At 31.7% G+C, this 20,315-nt stretch overlaps 1 protein-coding gene across 2 annotated transcripts in view; it reads left to right on the top strand.

Moving 5' to 3' along the window:
- Positions 1–19,836, top strand: part of LOC132759156 (alpha-(1,6)-fucosyltransferase-like) — a 53,382-nt gene extending 33,546 nt beyond the window's left edge. The window contains exons 4-11 of one of the 2 annotated variants that reach the window (XR_009629674.1): positions 5,148–5,325; positions 5,946–6,063; positions 6,995–7,232; positions 10,358–10,604; positions 12,771–12,947; positions 13,534–13,684; positions 15,061–18,035; positions 18,149–19,836. Coding sequence is in view for 1 of the 2 variants with exons in the window: in XM_060750879.1 (XP_060606862.1) it covers positions 5,148–5,325; positions 5,946–6,063; positions 6,995–7,232; positions 10,358–10,604; positions 12,771–12,947; positions 13,534–13,684; positions 15,061–15,381 (1,430 nt within the window). In the remaining variant the exon portion in view is untranslated. Of the gene's footprint in view, positions 1–5,147; positions 5,326–5,945; positions 6,064–6,994; positions 7,233–10,357; positions 10,605–12,770; positions 12,948–13,533; positions 13,685–15,060 lie in introns of both variants that reach the window. The other variant, XM_060750879.1, reaches the window with a different exon arrangement.
- The last annotated feature ends 479 nt before the right edge of the window (positions 19,837–20,315 follow it).

Below are 20,315 nucleotides of genomic sequence, written 5' to 3'. Positions count from 1 at the left end.
GTTATTATATTAAGGTGTCATAAAGGTAAGTATAAAAATTCTGGATTAGTTTCAAAGTTTGAATTTCTATATCTATTCTAGTATAAAGCAATGGTACTTCTTTTTTCCCATTAGTTGACTATAATATTTATTCATGAAACAGAATCAGAATGTTTTCTTGATATATATGTTTCATGGAAAAAATTACCATAAAATCTAAAAAAAATTAATGAATTATTTATAACAATGAAGATTTGATTTATCTAAAGAATTATTTAAAATGATGAAAAATTGTAAATTCCTAGTTTTTAAGGAAAATATTTTTTTTATTGATATATAAATTTTTAAATCTTTTTATGCTTGTTTTATACTAGAAATTGTTGATCTGTATTTCCATTCTTAGTATTATGTTTGACAGAAGTTATATGAAATGTTTTCAAAGACAATAGTGTTGTGTTAAATACAAATATTTTATTCTTCAAAAGTTTTAGATTGTGTTGCTTTTCTTATTTATTATACAGTGAAATTTGAGAAAACCGGACGCTGAGAAAATCAGAACTCTCTAAATACCGGACGAATAATTCAGTCCCAAATTTTCCCTTCTTTAAACTATTGTATTAAACATTGACAATACCGGAATCTGTAAAAACCGAATATCGGACGGTTGAGAGGGGACTACAAAGTCCATTATATAGACAATTACTCTGACAATACCGGACGAAGAAGGTGTGAATAACCTTGTGTACTTATCAATTGGTTGTGTCTAATACGCTAACTGAGCGGTAACGGAACAATGATTATCTGATTTGTTAATTATGTTTCTTTTTACAGTTTGATTCATTGTAAGGTATAGATGTTACCGTTTTATATATAAATGCCAAAATGCACGAGAAATTGATAAGTTAAAATCAGTATGAATGAAAAATAGAATATTATTATACTGCATTGTTTTTTGTATATTCATTTCCCAAAATGACAACGCAACGGAAAGGACATTTATCAGCGCTAAGTTCTATTCCATGGCCTAAAAGAATTTGACGAGAGCTGTCTATAAGTGACAAATCTAAATTAGTTAAGACAGTGAAACTTTGTCGAGACCTACTTTAAAAATATCTATCTGATAAATGTGGTATAGGCAATATTTACAATTGGGGCATTATTATAAACAAACAAAGTAAACTATGTTCGTTAAGTCATTATCCATTACCCAAATGTAAACATATGCGGGTGTAATCGGACTTTATCGTTATGAGGTAACTGCTGTTCGTTTAAATCCAAAATTTTATTGTATTTATATGCAATAATGGGACAAAAACAATTAAAACATATTGTATAGTATTTTTATCATTTCTTTTTTAAGCAATATACTTACTCATGATCATTTAAATGCAAATATACGTTCAGCATCCTTTGTAAAGTATTGCTCGGTGAATAGCTGAAGGGGACATTGAGAATACCAGACCGCTGAGAAAACCGGACAAATTTACCCTTGGTCCGAAAGCTGTCCGGTTTTGTCAACTTTCACTGTATTTGTTTTCTATCTATACTGTCTAGGGTTGGATACTGATAACCGTAATTAGACCGTAACGAAAACCGTTTCATAATTTACTGGTAAATACCGTTTCAAAAAGTACCGCTATTTTAAATGGTATTTTCAAAATTAAAACCAAAGAATATTTTCAAAAATACAAAGGAAATCAAATAAAATCAACAATTATTTACATCAATAATATCACAAAAAGAATGCGAAATGGCCATGGTCAGAAATGTTGGTAATTAATCTAAGTCGAGGGAGATCACTAACGAGTGCTTAAGGTAGCGGCCATATTCGTATTTACAAAAACCTTTACTAATAACAAGATGCATAAATTCAAATACTTGATAGGACATTTAGTGATCACTTTCTGATATATTATTCTTAAAAAGTATAGTTACGTGTTTTGCTATAAAACATTTCTGCAATTTGATTTAAAATATTCAAATTTTATGATATACATGATGTATATTATTAATTTGAATATATTAATGCAAATTGCAGAAATGTTTATACCAAAACACGTAACTATATTTTTTAAGAATAATAAATAAAAAAGTGATCAACAAATGTAGCATTAATATGTTGTTGCTTATCAAACAAAGTGTTCATTTCACTCCTAAAGACTGAGGTGGTGTTTGTATATTTTGTCAAACTTTCTGCCTGGCTAGGGTGGCAACACCAGCAAATTCTTGAAACATCTAAAACTGATAATTTAATAATAAAACAAACAAAATAAGATTCCTTTAGAGAAAATGAGTACATAATGAATAATGCTGCTGAAACAACTTAAAAAGTATTGAGTATGAGTATCGATAATTTAATACCGTATAATTTCACAAGTATCGGTATTATATCGTACGGTTTCATTCTTAATTTATTATATCCAAAACTTTGACTTGAGATATTGTATAGTGTGGTTTCCCACACTTTGACTAGTGTGGTTTCCCAAACTTTGACTTGAGATCATGTTTAATGTGATTTTCCACACTTTGTCTTGAGATCAAGTTTAATGTGATTTTCCACACTTTGTTTTGAGATCATGTTTAATGTGGTTTCCTACACTTTGACTTGAGTTCCTGTTGAGTAAGGGTTTCCACACAATACCAATAGCCATGATATTTTCCAGTATCTGGTTTCCCCAAGTACTCATTGTGCATTATAAACTTCAACATTAAGTACATATTTAATTCTTCTGGAACAGAAAAGACCAACTAGCTTTTTCCTTAGAAAATATAACATAGAATGCAAGTAACAAAATACTAAAAGGGTTGTCCGTTATGGGTTGTCATTAACGATGCAGGTTGTATGGCTTCCAGTAAGTTTGGATATCCTCTAATTAGTCCCCTACCGGTTTAACCGGAGGGGACTTTAGGTTTACCCTCCGTCCGTCTGTCCGTCTGTCTGTCTGTCCGTCTGTCTGTCCGTCTGTCTGTCTGTCTGTCAGTCCGTCAGTCCGTCCGTCCACAAAACTGGATCCCGTGATAACGCAAAAAGTACTGAAAATATTTTTATGAAACTTGATATATGGATAGATGGCAGTATGGAGATTATGCACGTCTTTTTTTTTTCTTCCTATGTTGAAAATTCTGGTTGCTATGGCAACAAATAGTCTGAAAATATGGCAAATTTAACACATAAACTGGATCCAGTGATAACTCAAAAAGTACTGAAAATATTTTTATGAAACTTGAAATATGGGTAGATGGCAGTCTGGAGGTTATGCACATCTTTTTCTTTTTTTCTTATGTTGAAAATTCTGGTTGCTATGGCAACAAATAGCCTGAATTTCAAGATTTCTGATTTAAATTTTTCAGATTTTTCACTATATGTTCTTTATTTCTTAAGGTGTTTACTTCAAACTTTAAATATAAGTTTCTGGTCATCAACCACATCATATGTGACAAGGTTTATAACTCTAGCACAAAAAATATCAGTATTACCTCCCTTGAACTTAGATTTTTTAGGGGAAAAAAATGTTGTCTTTTTTAAATAACTTCTTTATTTCCTAATGTATCTACTTCAAACTTCATATATATGTTTCTTATTATCACTCGACATTTTTGAGAAGTTTAAATACTCTAGCAAGACTATTTCCAGAATTATGTCCCCCTTGAACTTAGATTTTTTTCGAGATACTGGTATTTTCACTCCAACTTCTTCATTCCTTATAGGATTTACTTTAAAATCACACATCGTAATAATATGACAAGGTTGTATAAACATAATTTCCTTACTAAGCATGGAAACTTAACACATTACTGTGATATAGACAAACTTATTTTATTATGTTTTGTGGTCGATATTTTCAAATACAGACTTCATCCTCAAATTCATTATAAATGGCAATACACAGGAGTGTATGACAATTAAAGAACTTTTTGAGGGACCGGTAGGGGACTACTGTATTGCCCGCAATACTATCAAATGCTTGTTATTGTAGACTTAGAGATTCTTTTATTGAGGATTATGATATTTAGAATACTTGCAGTGTAGAAAGGTATAATCTGATTTACCTCTCCTACAAGCTGATTAACTTAACCTAACATAGTAATCAATATACTAATTAATCAATTGATTAATTACATAGCTAATTAGGGTGTAAAGATTTCTTTTGACATTATCTTAGTTGCCTTAAGAGACACATGTTGACCATATTTTAATAAGATTTTACTTTTATCTCAAAACATTTTATTTCAGCAGTTTAATCTCACACATTTGTCTGTATAGTCCTTAATTGCCAAATGAAACAAGAAACAAAGTTTCCATGTTTGACTGGTGTACTGGAGACAACAAAAAAGGAAGATCAATTTCATTATATAATTCTTGGTCATTATCCATAGCAGGGAAATGGGTAAAACTCCGCTATTATTGGTTGAATGGACTTGATAGTGGTTTTTTGACATGATGGGACTGGAAATAATTTTTTTTCAGATTAATGTTGCATTTGATGTAGGTCTAGACCAATAACTTGTGTGCAAAATTTCAGGTCATTAACTCACTCCATTTTTCCAGATTAATTATTCCAATTGTGAAAAAAATCACACAAAAAAAGAAAGTATTGCAATGCTTTTCACTCTAATCAGACCGAGAGTAGCAAAAAAATACAGCTATCAATGATTATAAATTTTGATTATATTTCTTAATAATTTTTTGCATATCTTTTTGATTTAAGTGCCCCAGCTGATCTATGTAAGAATTTAAAATTTCATGTTTTTAGGCTTTTGAAGGTTAGTTGAGATCCTTTAATTTCAATAAATGTGCTAAGACTGATGGAGTGTCCATGTTCAAGAATTTTTTTCATGGATAAATGAGAGTAAAAGGTTTTTGGTTTTTTCCGAAAATATATAATGACATATTGCAAGTAGGTTGTAAAACATAAGTCATCTTCTTTTCAATCTTGACAAAAATAAGTGATATTTATTCCTGATTGTATTTGCAATTTTGTAAGTCTAGACATGCCATCTGACGGCACCAAGGGACTTCTGCAACCAATTAAAAGCTGACTTTGTCTTATATAACATGTCCAGTGTTGTTGTTGTTGTCTGTGTGACAACCAAAAAATGTAAGCTTCTAAAAAGTAAGATTAAGATTTATCGGCACACTTTGATTCTCTGTTAATGTTTACTTTCAGTCAATATGAGTGTACCGAGTCTAGATCACGAGATGTCACGACGGGAGGTGGAACGTGTTTCCATGGAGTTTTGGTTGTATATACGAAGTGAGCTCAATAAACTAAAACAGAAAACTACAGAAAGTGAAATTGTCAAAGATATAAATAATGTACTGGCTGACAGCTTTGATTATCAAAAGTAAGTGTAAAAACATAGTGTGCTTCAATTATTGAAGGTATCAAGTCTATTTACAGTTTCTGTTACTTGTGAGATAATTTTTTATATATGATTATAGAGCCAAGGGTTTTAAAGTCTTATCATAATAATCTTAATGTGGTAAAAAAGAGGAGTGTTAATTAAGCAATGTTTTATCTATAATTGGCTGATAGTTAAGCATACAATCCTAGTTGTCATGACTGAGGAACTTCTCTTTTTTTAAGTTGTTCTTCACTTATTCTTCATGGCTTTAATGTCACAATTTTAAAAAAACTTCCCTCATATCTGTGGGTATAATTTCTACAAGGGATTATGGATGTCTTTGTAAAAAAGCCATTCAGCTTAACCTGTTGAATTTAAACTGAAAAACTGCTTTGTAGATTTGGGGAGACAGTTTTAAGTTTAAATTTCCCACATCAGGCATACAGGGACATTTAAGATCTTTTTCCTGCAATAAAGGTGGAAAACTATAATGTTGCAGTTACAGAATGGGTTTGACTTAAAACCAAAATAAAATATGTTCAAGAAAGATAGAGAAAAATGTTGATTTGTTTGTAAAAATCTCTTAATACAGTGTTTTTCTTCCCACATACATTTTACAGAAAATTACAGAATGATTTGTATAAACTTGGTAACACTGTAGATGGAATAGGAGCCTGGAGAGAGAAAGAGTCACAAAAATTAACAGATCTTGTTCAAAGAAGGCTTTATTATTTACAGGTAGGTTTAAAGTTATGTCCTAAAAATATATTTTTTCTTGACATATGTTTATCATATAATGAATGATGATGGCTACAAATTTTCAGGAGGTAATTATACACATAATTATCATTGTTACATGCTATCCTTACTGTACATCAACATACCACATTTTTTTCACTTAAATACAAAGGAAATTGTTCAGAAAATTGTTTAGAAAATTGTTCAGAAACCGTATTTACAGCTTTTAATTGTGGAAAAAGATATGAAAATGTCATCTGCTGACAGGAAAGTAACTAGTAACATGAAAATGTTCTCTACAGTCTATTTAAATCATATTCTCTACAATCGATTGAAATCGAAGCCTTATGTTCTAGAAGCAGCCTTTTCGTTTAATCACAGAAAGTTACAATTGAGGTTTTACATGCAAGACATGATTGATATTGTCGGAAAAGTAGTTCTCATAAACAGTGACAATAGTCCCATGTGATATTCTGTAGTGTGAAGGACTTGCATAATATATTTCTCTTTTCACAATGTATGATGACATATGATAGGATGCCGCCGAGATAGGAGAACAATATTTCCTTACAATTTTATAACAATTAGATCTCATCAACCATCTAGTATTCAATGATTATTGATATATTGATGTATTCTTTCACCACTTTTTGGTCATTTTACGATTTCACTCCACCGGGAAAGCTGGAAAGTTGCTTTATTATGACAGACACAGGGTCAATATGCCTTCACTTAAACAGCAGTAAAACCATTAAACAAAAAATCTGTATTACTGAAAATGAAATTGTTGTTAGAGTGCTTATAATATTCCACCAGTATTGAGTTAGTCTATCCTGAACTTTCATGCAGTATAATGAAACTCGATACTGGCGACTGAAACTCAAATGAGGGTATATGGTTGAATATGTATTATACAACTTTGTGTTTACAGAATCCAAAGAATTGCAAATCTGCCAAAAAGATGTTGTGTAATCTGGGTAAAGGTTGCGGGTATGGCTGCCAGTTGCACCATGTTACTTACTGTCTTCTGATGTCCTATGCCACTGAGCGCACTCTGATCCTGCAGTCAGAAGGCTGGAGGTATGCCACTAAAGGCTGGGAAACTGTGTTCCTACCACTTAGTAAAACTTGTACTTCCACTATGGGTCAACAGGCAGTCAGATGGGGGCGTAAGTTTGAATTAATAAGTTTCTTTTGTTTATACAAATTTATTTTATATGATTGTGTTGGAAGCTATAAGCTTATTGAAACACTCTCGAATCCATTCCTTAACCAACCAGTACCTAGCAATCCATGTAAAGTTTCTTGCTCAAGGAAATGATGGCTTGCCCTTGACTTGGACCAACCCTTGCGGCCAGCAATCCTAAGATTACTAATCTGTTGGTTAACCACTATAACTTTCTTTTATAAGATGGTTGGAAAAAACAAAAGAAAGCAACCATGAATAAATATGGCATATTAAAAATTCTTCTGCTTTTACTACCAGTATATGTGTAATGCTTTAAAATTGTTTTCTTTCTAAAAGACAATGGAAAATTAGAAAATGTTTGTGTTTCAAAATGATTGCACAAGATGTACTCAAATTACCAGTACTCTATGACTACACTTAAAATGAATATTTAATTGGTGTATGCATTGCTTTATTAAGTTAATTAACCACTTAATTGAATTACTGCTCAAGTTAGAGAGACTGAATTATATATAAACATCTAATTTATTTTATTGATCATTTTATTCTATTTTCTTGCTGGAAGAAATATAGGTATAATGCCAGTCATATTGTGTTGTTTTTAGCTCGACTATTCGATAAGAATAAGTAGAGCTATTGCAGTCACCCGAGCGTCGGCGTCGGCGTAACCACTTATGTTAAAGTTTTTGTAATAGTTCAAATATTTTCAAAGTCCATAGACATATGGCTTTGAAACTTTGCACACTTGTTCACCATCATGACCCCAACCTGTAGACAGGAGGAGGTAACTCTATCAAGCATTTTGACAGAATTATGCCCCTTTTTCGACTTAGAATTTACGTTAAAGTTTTTGTAATAGTTCAAATATTTTCAAAGTCCATTGACATATGGCTTTGAAACTTTGCACACTTGTTCACCATCATGACCCCAACCTGTAGACAAGAGGAGGTAACTCTATCAAGCATTTTGACAGAATTATGCCCCTTTTTCGACTTAGAATTTATGTTAAAGTTTTTGTAATAGTTCAAATATTTTTTCAAAGTCCATTGACATATGGCTTTGAAACTTTGCACACTTGTTCACCATCATGACCCCAACCTGTAGACAAGAGGAGGTAACTCTATCAAGCATTTTGAAAGAATTATGCCCCTTTTTCGACTTAGAATTTACGTTAAAGTTTTTGTAATAGTTCAAATATTTTCAAAGTCCATTGACATATGGCTTTGAAACTTTGCACACTTGTTCACCATCATGACCCCAACCTGTAGACAAGAGGAGGTAACTCTATCAAGCATTTTGACAGAATTATGCCCCTTTTTTGACTTAGAATTTACGTTAAAGTTTTTGTAATAGTTCAAATATTTTCAAAGTCCATTGACATATGGCTTTGAAACTTTGCACACTTGTTAACCATCATGACCCCAACCTGTAGACAAGAGGAGGTAACTCTATCAAGCATTTTGACAGAAGTATGCCCCTTTTTCGACTTAGAATTTACGTTAAAGTTTTTGTAATAGTTCAAATATTTTCAAAGTCCATTGACATATGGCTTTGAAACTTTGCACACTTGTTCAACATCATGACCCCAACCTGTAAACAGGAGGAGGTAACTCTATCAAGCATTTTGACAGAATTATGCCCCTTTTTTGACTTAGAATTTACGTTAAAGTTTTTGTAATAGTTCAAATATTTTGAAAGTCCATTGACATATGGGTTTGAAACTTTGCACACTTGTTCACCATCATGACCCCAACCTGTAAACAGGAGGAGGTAACTGTATCAAGCATTTTTTTTACTATCAAGCACTAAGAATAGTCGAGCGTTGCTGTCCTACCGACAGCTCTTGTTTTTTTACTAAATAGTTTATAAGAGCATTTATGGAATATTTTAAATTAAGTTTAAAGGGACTCCATTGAGGTATTTTGACATGATGGGACTGGAAATATTTTTTCCAGATGAATGTTCCATATGATTTAGGTCTAGACAAGACACTTGTATGCAAAATTTCAGCACATTCGCTTACTCCATTTTTCCAGAATAATTATTCCAATTGTGAAAAATGATCCAAATTGAAAAGCCATGCAATGCTTTTCAATCAAATTGGACTAAGACTAGCACAAAAATACGATTTTCAATTTATTTCTGAGTATATTTGTTAATAATCCTTTGCATACAGTCATTTTTTAGTGCCTAAACAGATCTATGTAAGGAATTCAAATTTTAGGAATTTAGGCTTTTGGACCTCAGTGGAGTTCCTTTCAACACTATGATTATGAGTGAAATAAACTTTTTTTTAACTCTTTTAAATAACTCTTGCTTTCTCTTGCTTCCTGGAACTTACAACTTCTTGTGTCATATGAGGAAACATGATTGTGACTCCAGTAAGGTTCCAACCTATGATTCCAAATTTGAGAGGCAGACACCTTAACCTCTAGGCCACTAATCTGCCCTTGAATAATTTAGCAGTAAAAGCATTAAATTTGTTATCCTTTGGTTAGTCAGTTTGAACAGTCACCACACATGCTTTTCTTTGATTATTTAGTTGGAGAAAGTATGTCTTAGTTTAATCTATTCTGTTTTGATTGTTATAAACATGATTAATAATATCTGACATATGTTGCGGTTTGGATGTGAATGTCCGTCCCGAGGGGAGCCGCCCATTGTGCGATAACGAGGCTTGCCTAGTTTCCACACCATGGGCGGGTTCCCGAGTGACGGATATTCCGATCTAAACCTCAAACATATATCTGTTATTTTTTCTTGCATTTTCTACCATATGCCATTATATTTAAACTCTTTACCTTAAAACAATTTTCCATTAAAAATTATGTCATTACACCGGTAAATATTTTCTTACTTCTGCATTATGAAATTATAACTTCATTCATAACAGTAAAATTATGTCATTCTAAGCATGCCATTGTACAGCACGTGACTCATCTGGCACCCCTATGCCAGATGAAATTTCAGGCATAGGTTTAGCAAACGGAAATGCCAGTCTGATATGCAAGAATATTATGTTCTGTCAAAATCAGATTGAGGAAATTTTAGCTCAGCTTTAAAAGGGTTGCTTTATATTTCATAACAATAATTGTATAATTTCAGCTGGCAGTATCATAGAATCAGCACAGGTTGTCGAGCTACCAATTGTAGACAGCTTGTCCCCACGTCCAGATTATCTCCCACTAGCAATACCAGATGACCTTGCTGATAGGTTACTACGTTTCCATGGTGACCCGTCTGCATGGTGGATTGGTCAGTTAGTGACATATCTTACTCGACCAAATGAAATGTTGAAGAATGATCTCACAGAAAGCAAAAAGAAGTTGGGATTTGAAAATCCTATTGTTGGGTAAAATATCAGTATATTATTCTTTTCCTTGATTTTCTTCTTTAATTGCTAATAATTGTTCATTCTAAAGCTTTTAATAATCTTACATAATAATTTTTAGACATATAGTTTTATAAGCTTGACTATAAGAAGAATGTTGGGAGAGCTATTTCATTCGCTCTTACGTCAGCGTCACTGTCACACATTGGTAAAGTTTTTGGCAAATTGATATGGTCAGAACTGCTGAAAGGATTGAGTTGAAACTTCACAAACTTATGGGAGAGCATAATAGAAGGAGGTTACTGAACAAGGCCCATAGCTGTTCAAGAATTTAAAAAAATTTGCCTTTTTTTAACTTAGAAAATTCTACATTATCCTGGCTCTATCTATCAATCACTGAAAATAGTCAAGCATGCTGGCCTCCTAACAGCTCTTGTTTTAAACATTATTCTGATAGTGCAACATTCTTTTCTTGATAAATTGCAATATTGTGCTATACACCTGTAACTGTAACATAATTTCATGGAAGGTAAGTTAACCATACACCGTTCACTTTGTGTTATACATTTGCTCTGTTTTGAATTTATACAATACTAAATCTACAATATCTAATTATAGAACATGATCAGCCTCTGAGAAAGTGAAAGATGGCTTGACTAGATCTATATATTATTGGTGTGTGTTTCAAAGAAAGATCCCTGTGTTGTTGTGTTGTCCAAAAAACTTTAATACAGGCCATTTCTTGAACAATTTTAAAGATACCAATATGAAACTTGGAATGCTGGCTTATCATAACAAGATTCATTTCTTAGACAAGGGTCATAATTCTGAAAGCTATATCTTTTGGCTTGTGCTTTTTTTAGCTCACCTAAGCATGCTCAGGGTGAGCTTTTAGGATCGTCGGTCGGCCGTTGTCCATTCACATTTAGTTGTTAACACTCTAGCGGTCACATTTTTGCCTCAATCATCATCAAACTTGGTCAGGATGCTTATCTAGTTGATAGCTCGGATGACTTCGAACATAGGTCATCTCGGATGAAAAACTAGGTCACAAGAGCTAAAAATAGAAAAACCTTGTTAACACTCTAGAGGTCACATTTTTGCCTCAATGATCATCAAACTTGGTCAGGATGCTTGTCTAGGTGATAGCTTGGATGAGTTCGAACATGGGTCATCTCGGATGAAAAACTAGGTCACCGGAGCTAAAAATAGAAAAACCTTGTTAACACTCTAGCGGTCACATTTTTGCCTTAAATCATCATCAAACTTGGTCAGGATGCTTGTCTAGGTGATAGCTCGGATGAGTTCGAACATGGGTCATCTCGGATGAAAAACTAGGTCACCGTAGCTAAAAATAGAAAAACCTTGTTAACACTCTAGCGGTCACATTTTTGCCTCAATCATCATCAAACTTGGTCAGGATGCTTGTCTAGGTGATAGCTTGGATGAGTTTGAACATGGGTCATCCTGGATGAAAAACTAGGTCACCAGAGCTAAAAATAGAAAACCCTTATTAACACTCTTGAATATGGGTCACCTGGGTAAAAAACTAGGTCACACTGCTCAAATATGGATAATCCTTGTTAACACTGTAGTGGTCACATTTTTGACTCACCTGTCATGAAACTTGGTCAGAATGCTTGTCTAGGTAATTGTTCGGATGAGTTTGATGGGTCAGGTGGGCGATCTAGGGCCATCTTGGCCCTCTTGTTTTAATTTTTAATTTTTTTTTGGTCAAAAGTGGGTATTTTAACAGATGAATGTTATCCCTAAGGTGCTCTTATTGGTTCCAGCATTGTAAGGAGTTGACTTAATAATTGTTTTTCATGGTTTATAACAGTTTTGTTATGCTCAAAATTATGTAAAATTGTAGTATTCACTTATAATATATTTTAAAGTATATAAGTCATAAAGTATATGGTTGGAGTACCATCATTAATGTTACCAACTTGGAATCACTTGGTACTCCCACTGCTGTAGATTCAAATAATGCTAGTGAAATTTCAATGTTGTATGGGATAAAACTTGGATAGTGGTTGTACCAAGGTGCCAGCACATGACTGAATGTGACATCCTTGGTTCATTATTTGTATAGATGTAATAACCTATGAAAAATATATATGGTCCATTTAAAGCATGTAATGAAACTGTTTGAAGCATGAAGTATAAATCTTATCTGATTGACAGGGTTCACATAAGAAGGACTGATAAAGTGGGAATGGAAGCACAGTTTCATAGTGTGGATGAATACATGACATATGTTAATGAATGGTTTGATATTTATGAAAGAAGACATCCGGGTGTTCAACGTAGAGTATATCTGGCATCAGACGACCCAAATGTACTAACTGAAGCTAAAAATAAGTGAGCCACTTGTTTTAGAATTGCTTAAATTTCTTGTAATTTATTTGTTGTATTTTTTCTTTTAACTAAATCTTGTAAGGATTCAAAAATGTTTTTTCTCATAATTTGAAATATTTTTTCTTAGGTTTGATTTATTACTTTTAATACATATCACATGGCATCAAGTGTTTCTTAATGATGCTTTTTCACGTATTATAGCAGAAAATAAATTCCATCAAAATCAATATCATATAAAATGTCTGATATATTGTGAGAGGAAGTAAAAAAAAAACGATGAACCAATTATGAGAATGTAAGACATTTTTGTATATTTATTAATTTTGTGAGGTGATTATACAAGAGAACATAGAGAATAAAGTAATTGCTTTCAATTAGATAATAATATGCAATCTCGTTAATTCATGAAGTTATGCTTAAAAGCTTTTACTGGAATTATATTTATTTTGATCTGAAACTTTAATTGCTTTTTTTAAAAGAAATTTGATAATGATAAAAAGTAGATTTTCCTATCAAGTGTAATGCTTTTACTAGGTGAATGTTAATGGTGTTACTTTAAATAATTATTTGTTAATGATTTATATTTCAGTTATCCGCAGTACAAGTTTGTTAGTGATAACGAAGTATCAAAGACAGCTGGGTTAAACAGTAGATATACAGACGCATCATTACGTGGGATTATTCTCGACACCCACATGCTCTCATTGTGTGATTATCTTGTCTGCACATTTTCATCTCAGGTATAATAGTTTGGTTTTGACTTTTCATAAATATTTATGTAAGGTTTTGACTTTACATAAATATTTATGTTATCATAAACTGTTAAAGTCAGTCAATAACAGAATAATGGGTATTTTACTGGTTTGTTATCCAGGAAAGCTGGTTAAGTGTTCCCATCACTGAAAAACTACTGAAAATGTATTCAAATAAACGTAAAAAACAGGCACATAAACAAATAAACCTTAAATATTTCATTTGTATAACCTGACGATCCTAGTTTTACAGTCATACTTTTTAATTTCTTAATATACATGCACATATAGTCAGTTAAATAACATTGATTCATTGAAAAATGAAGAAAAAATGTTTATAATATAGACAGATGTACAATTTTTATCTTGGTTCTGCCATATGTGGCAGTGTCTAATTTCTTTATCCACTACTTACCTTTTTTGCACTTTCCATACTTTTTGTTGGTTTAACTGAAGTGCTTGTTTTTCGATATTTAAAAAAGATCAAAGATATCATAACAAATTGTTTAGCAGTAAGGTAAACAGGTAACACAAGGTTTAACAAATATAGGATTTCCTTATTTCACACCAGCTTGACTTGTTTGGCTATTTGTAAAACAAAGAAGGTATTTGTTTGTTTTAGACATATAATTATGCAGTATACCTCTCAGTTTATGGAAATGGATAAACTATCCTTTAAAGTACACATAGAAATGAGAAACTAACAATTTTTTGGCCCTTTTAAACAAATGAATGATGTATAACGTGTGGTTATTAAAAATCCTGTAATTTCAGTAATAATATCTGGAAAAAAGTGATTCCTTGGAAGCATTAGAAACAGCAAAATTACATGAAAATTGCAGACCCGGTTTGATTTAGTTCTGTACATGAGGGATAATGAAAAAGTGCAACAGCCCTCATGTCCCTTAACACTGGTTTGAGCGGTACTCAATTCTCAACACTTAAAAGTGCTGGACTCAATGATTCCGAAGGACCAGAAAAATATAACAACACTGAAATGAAGTACAGGACAACTTTTTAAGGCTGCCACACAGCAATTGACACCTGCTGTTGTGATGTATAAATATCGGAAAAACTCTTACCACACTTTACAGATGTTGGTGGTTCTACTTGGGTGCCCATTAGCACATGACATAATTTAAGGAAGGGCATCTGAGGTCTCCCACCACCAGTAAACCTGGAAAGTCGTCACACGATCTAAACTGTGTTGGTTTGACTTAAAACCCAACCAAAAAAAAAAAAAAATGAAAATAACACTACATGCATTTATTTCGAATTTCCAGTCATCATTTTCAGGGATTTTTTTCAAAATGTAGTAAAGTGTAGAGTAATGTTAATTTACTGGTATATTGATATATTTGTAGGTGTGTCGTGTTGGATATGAGTTGATGCAGCCACTTCATGGTGACGCCTCACAGTGGTTCAAATCTCTAGATGATATTTATTATTTTGGTGGTCAGAACGGTCATCAGTGGGAGGCTGTTGTTAGTCATACACCGAAAAACAAAGACGAAATTTACCTGAAAGTAGGTGACTTGGTTGGAATAGCCGGCAACCATTGGGATGGCTATTCCAAGGGAAAACTTGCCACTTCACATAAATCTGGGTTATTTCCATCATATAAAACAATCAATAAGATTGAAAGAGTGAAAATGCCTACATACCCGGAAGTAATAGAATTATGATAGTTTCACTCTGTATTTTGGGAGTGATGTTTTAAAAATATCAAAATTTGTGATATTATTGTATGGTATTTTTTGGAGGAATGATTTTGTAAATCATTGCCTCACTGTAGAAATAATAGCATATTTGAGCCGCGTCATGACAAAACCAACATAATGTGTTTGCGACCAGCATGGATCCAGAGCAGCCTGCGCATCCGCGCAGTCTGATCAGGATCCATGCTGTTCGCTTACAAACCCTATAACATGTAGAGAAACTGATAGCGAACAGCATGGATCCTGATCAGACTGTGCGGATGTGCAGGCTGGTCTGGATCCATGCTGGTCGCGAACCCATTATGTTGGTTTTGTCGTGACGCTGCTCATTTGTTGTCTATTTTTTCTTAAGCTTTTTTTTAACAAAGTAATAAATCAGCTTGTAGTCCTAAGTTGTAATATATGTGTTTAACCTTTTATAATTCCCAAATTCAAATTAAGAAAAAAAAATCTCCAAAGTGTCATTGCTAGTCTTAACAATATTTTGTTTTTAACAATTCTTTTTTCATCTGAAACATATATAATGTAGAGATTAGCAAAATCCTGAAGTAAGCAAAATAACTTGCCTGTTTTAAAGATAATTTCATAGAAACATTGTATTAATAATATCCTGCAAAATTTTTAAGATTGTGATGATTTTTGTAAAGGCTGGGTATACTAAATGTTTTGCAACCATTTATGATGGTAAAATTTGCCTATGTTTTAACAGGTTATACACAGCAAATATAATCAGGTAAACACTATAGGACCACTGTTGTGATACATGTACTAAGAAGGAAAACTTTTAAACTATTAAGGTTTTTTTATTTCATGAACATTAAAAAGTATGCATATTCTGATTGATGGGTATAATTATATTTTACATGTTCTTGTCAGTATGATTTGTTCACATGAAATATGTGAATATTTTATTAACTTGAAATCCATGGAAAAATTTGTGATTTTTGTATCCCTCTTGGTATGCAACAAAAATAAAAGTTCAATTTTTTGTTGAAGTTTTTTTCTTATTTCAGTAAAGGAAATCCTATTTTTTTTAATGAACTAATATGTCTATCTGCCGAGTGAAATCCATTTGTTTATTTTCAATGAAAGTAACATTATATATCAGCTATGTATTATATAAATTATGGACGCAATATTATATAAAAGTTCCCATTTATAAAAAGAGACAAAACAAAAGATTTATTTTAGTCTTGAGTGAAAGACCTTTTATGTCTTTAAACTGTGTAAAAACAGCAAATTATTTTGTTACAGATTTTTGTTACATTTTTTGATTTATTAGATGACATTATAGAAATGATAAAGTGCCAAATCATGGGTCACAAAAATTTGTACATTTGTTAATTTTGTGTTAATGTATTTATTGAGTGTATTTTAGTTGAAACTTTGTTTTTAAGTTGACTCAGAATACACCTATGACAGCGAAATAATTGTCTCATGTTTACTGACTTTAAATTGTAAAATATTGATATGACTGCAGTTATTAATTATAAAGATTTTTGACAGGTTATATGGCCATATATAAATGATTGTTTGAAAATATACAAGAGCCACTAGGCATGGGTTATATTGCAAACTGCCGTTTATATAATGCCATATAACCTGTCACAAATATTTAGAACCAATCATATAAAACAGCAAGAATCTTTTTTAGAAAAAAAAGTGAGATTTGAATCATTTCATCATAAATTGACTGCAGTTGTGTGTATGAATCTATATAAACATCATGCTTATCCAATGAAAAGCGATGTTACAAACTTGCTGTATTATAAAAAAATATTTGACCAGTGAACTGTGGTATGTCTTACATTGACTTATCCGGCTTTGGAAGTTTGGAACTGTTGATTATCAATTTCGGGTATTTCATATGTCATGAAAATTTAGACAACCAACAGTTAGAGCCTGGATGGACAGCACATATGTGTAGGCTGGCCTGGCTGTGTACTAATGACAAATTAGGACAGTCACTTTCTAGTCCAGAAGGTTATAGATTAATTAACACTTCAGTTTAAAAGTGCTGAAAATCATGTGGTCTAAAATTGTTTTTCTACCTGGAAAATGGAGAAGATAATGCAATACGATATATTTAACAGAAGATGCTAGATATATTTATACTTTGCTTTTTTTCTGGGGTACATGTTTTTAATTTTCTGTTATCTACTTTAACTTGTTTTTTTTTTAAGTTTTAATTCTTTTCATTTACTGATTGTTTTTAAAAATAATCAGGTTAATTAGAGGACTAGAAAAGATAGGGTGGTGGTGAATTTACTATTTGAGTTAATCAATCATGCCAAATACATTGCAATAAATACATGGAAAAACTGACAAATAAGAATATCAATACTTTTATTCTTTTGTGTGTATTTTGGTCTGAATTTTCTACTTTTAAGTTCTTAAAAAAATAGCAATTTTTATAACATGGTTCTCTGTACAAAGTAGGAAGTAGTATGTTTTAGAAAAAAAAACTATTTTGGTCACATGCTTTTCTATACTGATAAGGCAATAGTATATTATAGAAAAAAAACAAACTTATTCAGGTCACTTGCTTTTCTATACTGGTTAGGTAGTATGTGATTTAGAATATAACTTATTCAGGTCACATGCTTTCCTATACTGGTCAGGTAGTATGTGATTTAGAAAATGACTTATTCCAGTCACATGCTTTCCTGTACTGTTAAGGAAGTATGTGATTTAGAAAAATTACTTCGGTCACATGCTTTTCTATACTGTTAAGGTAGTATGTGATTTAGAAAATAACTTATTCTGGTCACATGCTTTTCTATACTGGTTAGGTAGTATGTGATTTAGAACATAACTTATTCTGGTCACATGCTTTTCTATACTGGTCAGGAAGTATGTGATTTAGTAAATAACTTTTTCCGGTCACATGCTTTTCTATACTGTTAAGGTAGTATGTGATTTTGAAAATAACCTACTCTGGTCACATGCTTACCTATACTGTGAAAGCAATATTATATTATATAGATATGTTTTAAAATGATTCATGATTATATGTTTACATATCAGATTGTTCATGCTAGAACATAGTTTGATGAATCACACAAATCATGTATGCTTGTATCTATGTTAGAATAAGTCCTTCATTAAACAACTATCTACAGCTGTAGTGATGTTCTTTTTTTACAAAAACCATCACTGATAATTTTTTGGTCAATTTTGAAGAAATTTGTAAGATATTTGTCAATATAATTTGTATATTTTTCTTGTAATGTAAAGGAAGCATACATTAATCTAGGCATGTATTTTATACTGTTAACAGCTTAAACTTTTTATCACATTTTGAGAAACGCTTTGTTTTTATTATAGTGAGGGATGTTCATTTCAAGTATTTTAGGACCAGTATTTTGTTATTTAGTGCCATTCTGTTTATTTTGTAAACCTGTTTTTGTGCTTTTATGTTATAATGTAAACTTGTCATTTTGCTTTTGTATTTTATATATTGCAATAGTATTGTGAAAGTTATATGTTTTGTTGTTATGATCTTTTAATATCAACATAATTGTTCTTACAAGAAATACGCAGCTTTATTTTATTGTCTACAAGTCAAAGTTTTTGACAATTAGATAGATGAGCTAGTGACATTGAATAATTTAGTTATGATTGATTTTTGATGTGTTTTATTTTAAATCATGAAATGCTTACTTATGCTGTTATCTACATTAACTATTTAAAGCTTTAATGGACATAGTAATATCATATTTTATCTAGGTTTTACTTTGCTTGCAGTTCTATCAATATTAATTAGTTTATGATGACACTTATATGTTTTATAACATCTTTAACTTGCAAATGCTTCTTGCCATTTTTTTGCGTAATTATTTTTACACTACTGAACTGTTTGGTGTACTAAAGAAAATTTTTTATAATGTACAAGACATTTTTACTGTTTTAGAAATCTTACAGTACTAGAATTCTTGATTATATGTACAGTAAGCCTAATGGTATTTAATTTACATATTTCAACAAAAGACTTGAACATTTAGTGTTATTATTACCGTATGTCTGTTGGATTAAGACGAGACTTTGTCGCCAGTATAAAGTCTGACTAACTGGTACATAAGTCTGACCAGACTCTATACTGTTGGTATCTCAAATGGAAAAACATTATGCCCATCCAAGAGTGTAGAGTCCGTGAACATGTGAAAGTCAAAACATGTTAAATTTTGTCATAATTCCTTTCAATTTTATAATTTACTTTGCATGAATGATAAATAACTCATGTGGCTCAATGAAATTGCTGAAAATATCCATTTGAATTTAACTGTAATGTTTGATTTATTAAAAGAATGGGGCAGTCTTTTTATATTTTACGCAAATTTATATTTTACTCTAAACATTTTCCAATATCAAGCAGTAACCAATCACCATTATAATAGTCAGTCTTTTGAAATATATAGTGAATTCAGCTTAATTACACAATAAAAAAAAAGAGCATAATGTCACTGAAATATTAATGTTATAAAATTGAATTCCTTATAAGTTAATAACTGATTGTAGCAGAGTTGTGAGGACAGTTTGATTTGATTTCTTCAGCCTTGCATACATTATAGTTTGATGTCATAAATGTAACCAGACAGTTGCTCAAATTTGGAAATTTAGTATTGAGGTATGTCACAAATTTGTTATAAAATGAGCGGAACACCAACATAATGCTTTACGTCAGAGGTCTATCAGACTGGCAGGTGTCGATCGCTGTACAAAGACTATTGTTGTCATGTGCTCAATGTATTTGTATCATGTGATGTTAAGCTCTCAAAACTTGCCACTAGTCACTTACAATATTATTACATGTATTAACAATTGTAGAATATATACCATATGTATTTCTCTTTTTCTGACAATGTAATATAGTATTAATGTAATATTCAATTTTACAATTG

The sequence above is a fragment of the Ruditapes philippinarum genome, unplaced genomic scaffold (assembly GCF_026571515.1).
Source record: "Ruditapes philippinarum isolate M1 unplaced genomic scaffold, ASM2657151v2 ctg450_1_1_1_1, whole genome shotgun sequence".
NCBI lineage: Eukaryota > Metazoa > Mollusca > Bivalvia > Venerida > Veneridae > Ruditapes > Ruditapes philippinarum.
This window is presented reverse-complemented; position numbering and strand designations above follow the sequence as displayed.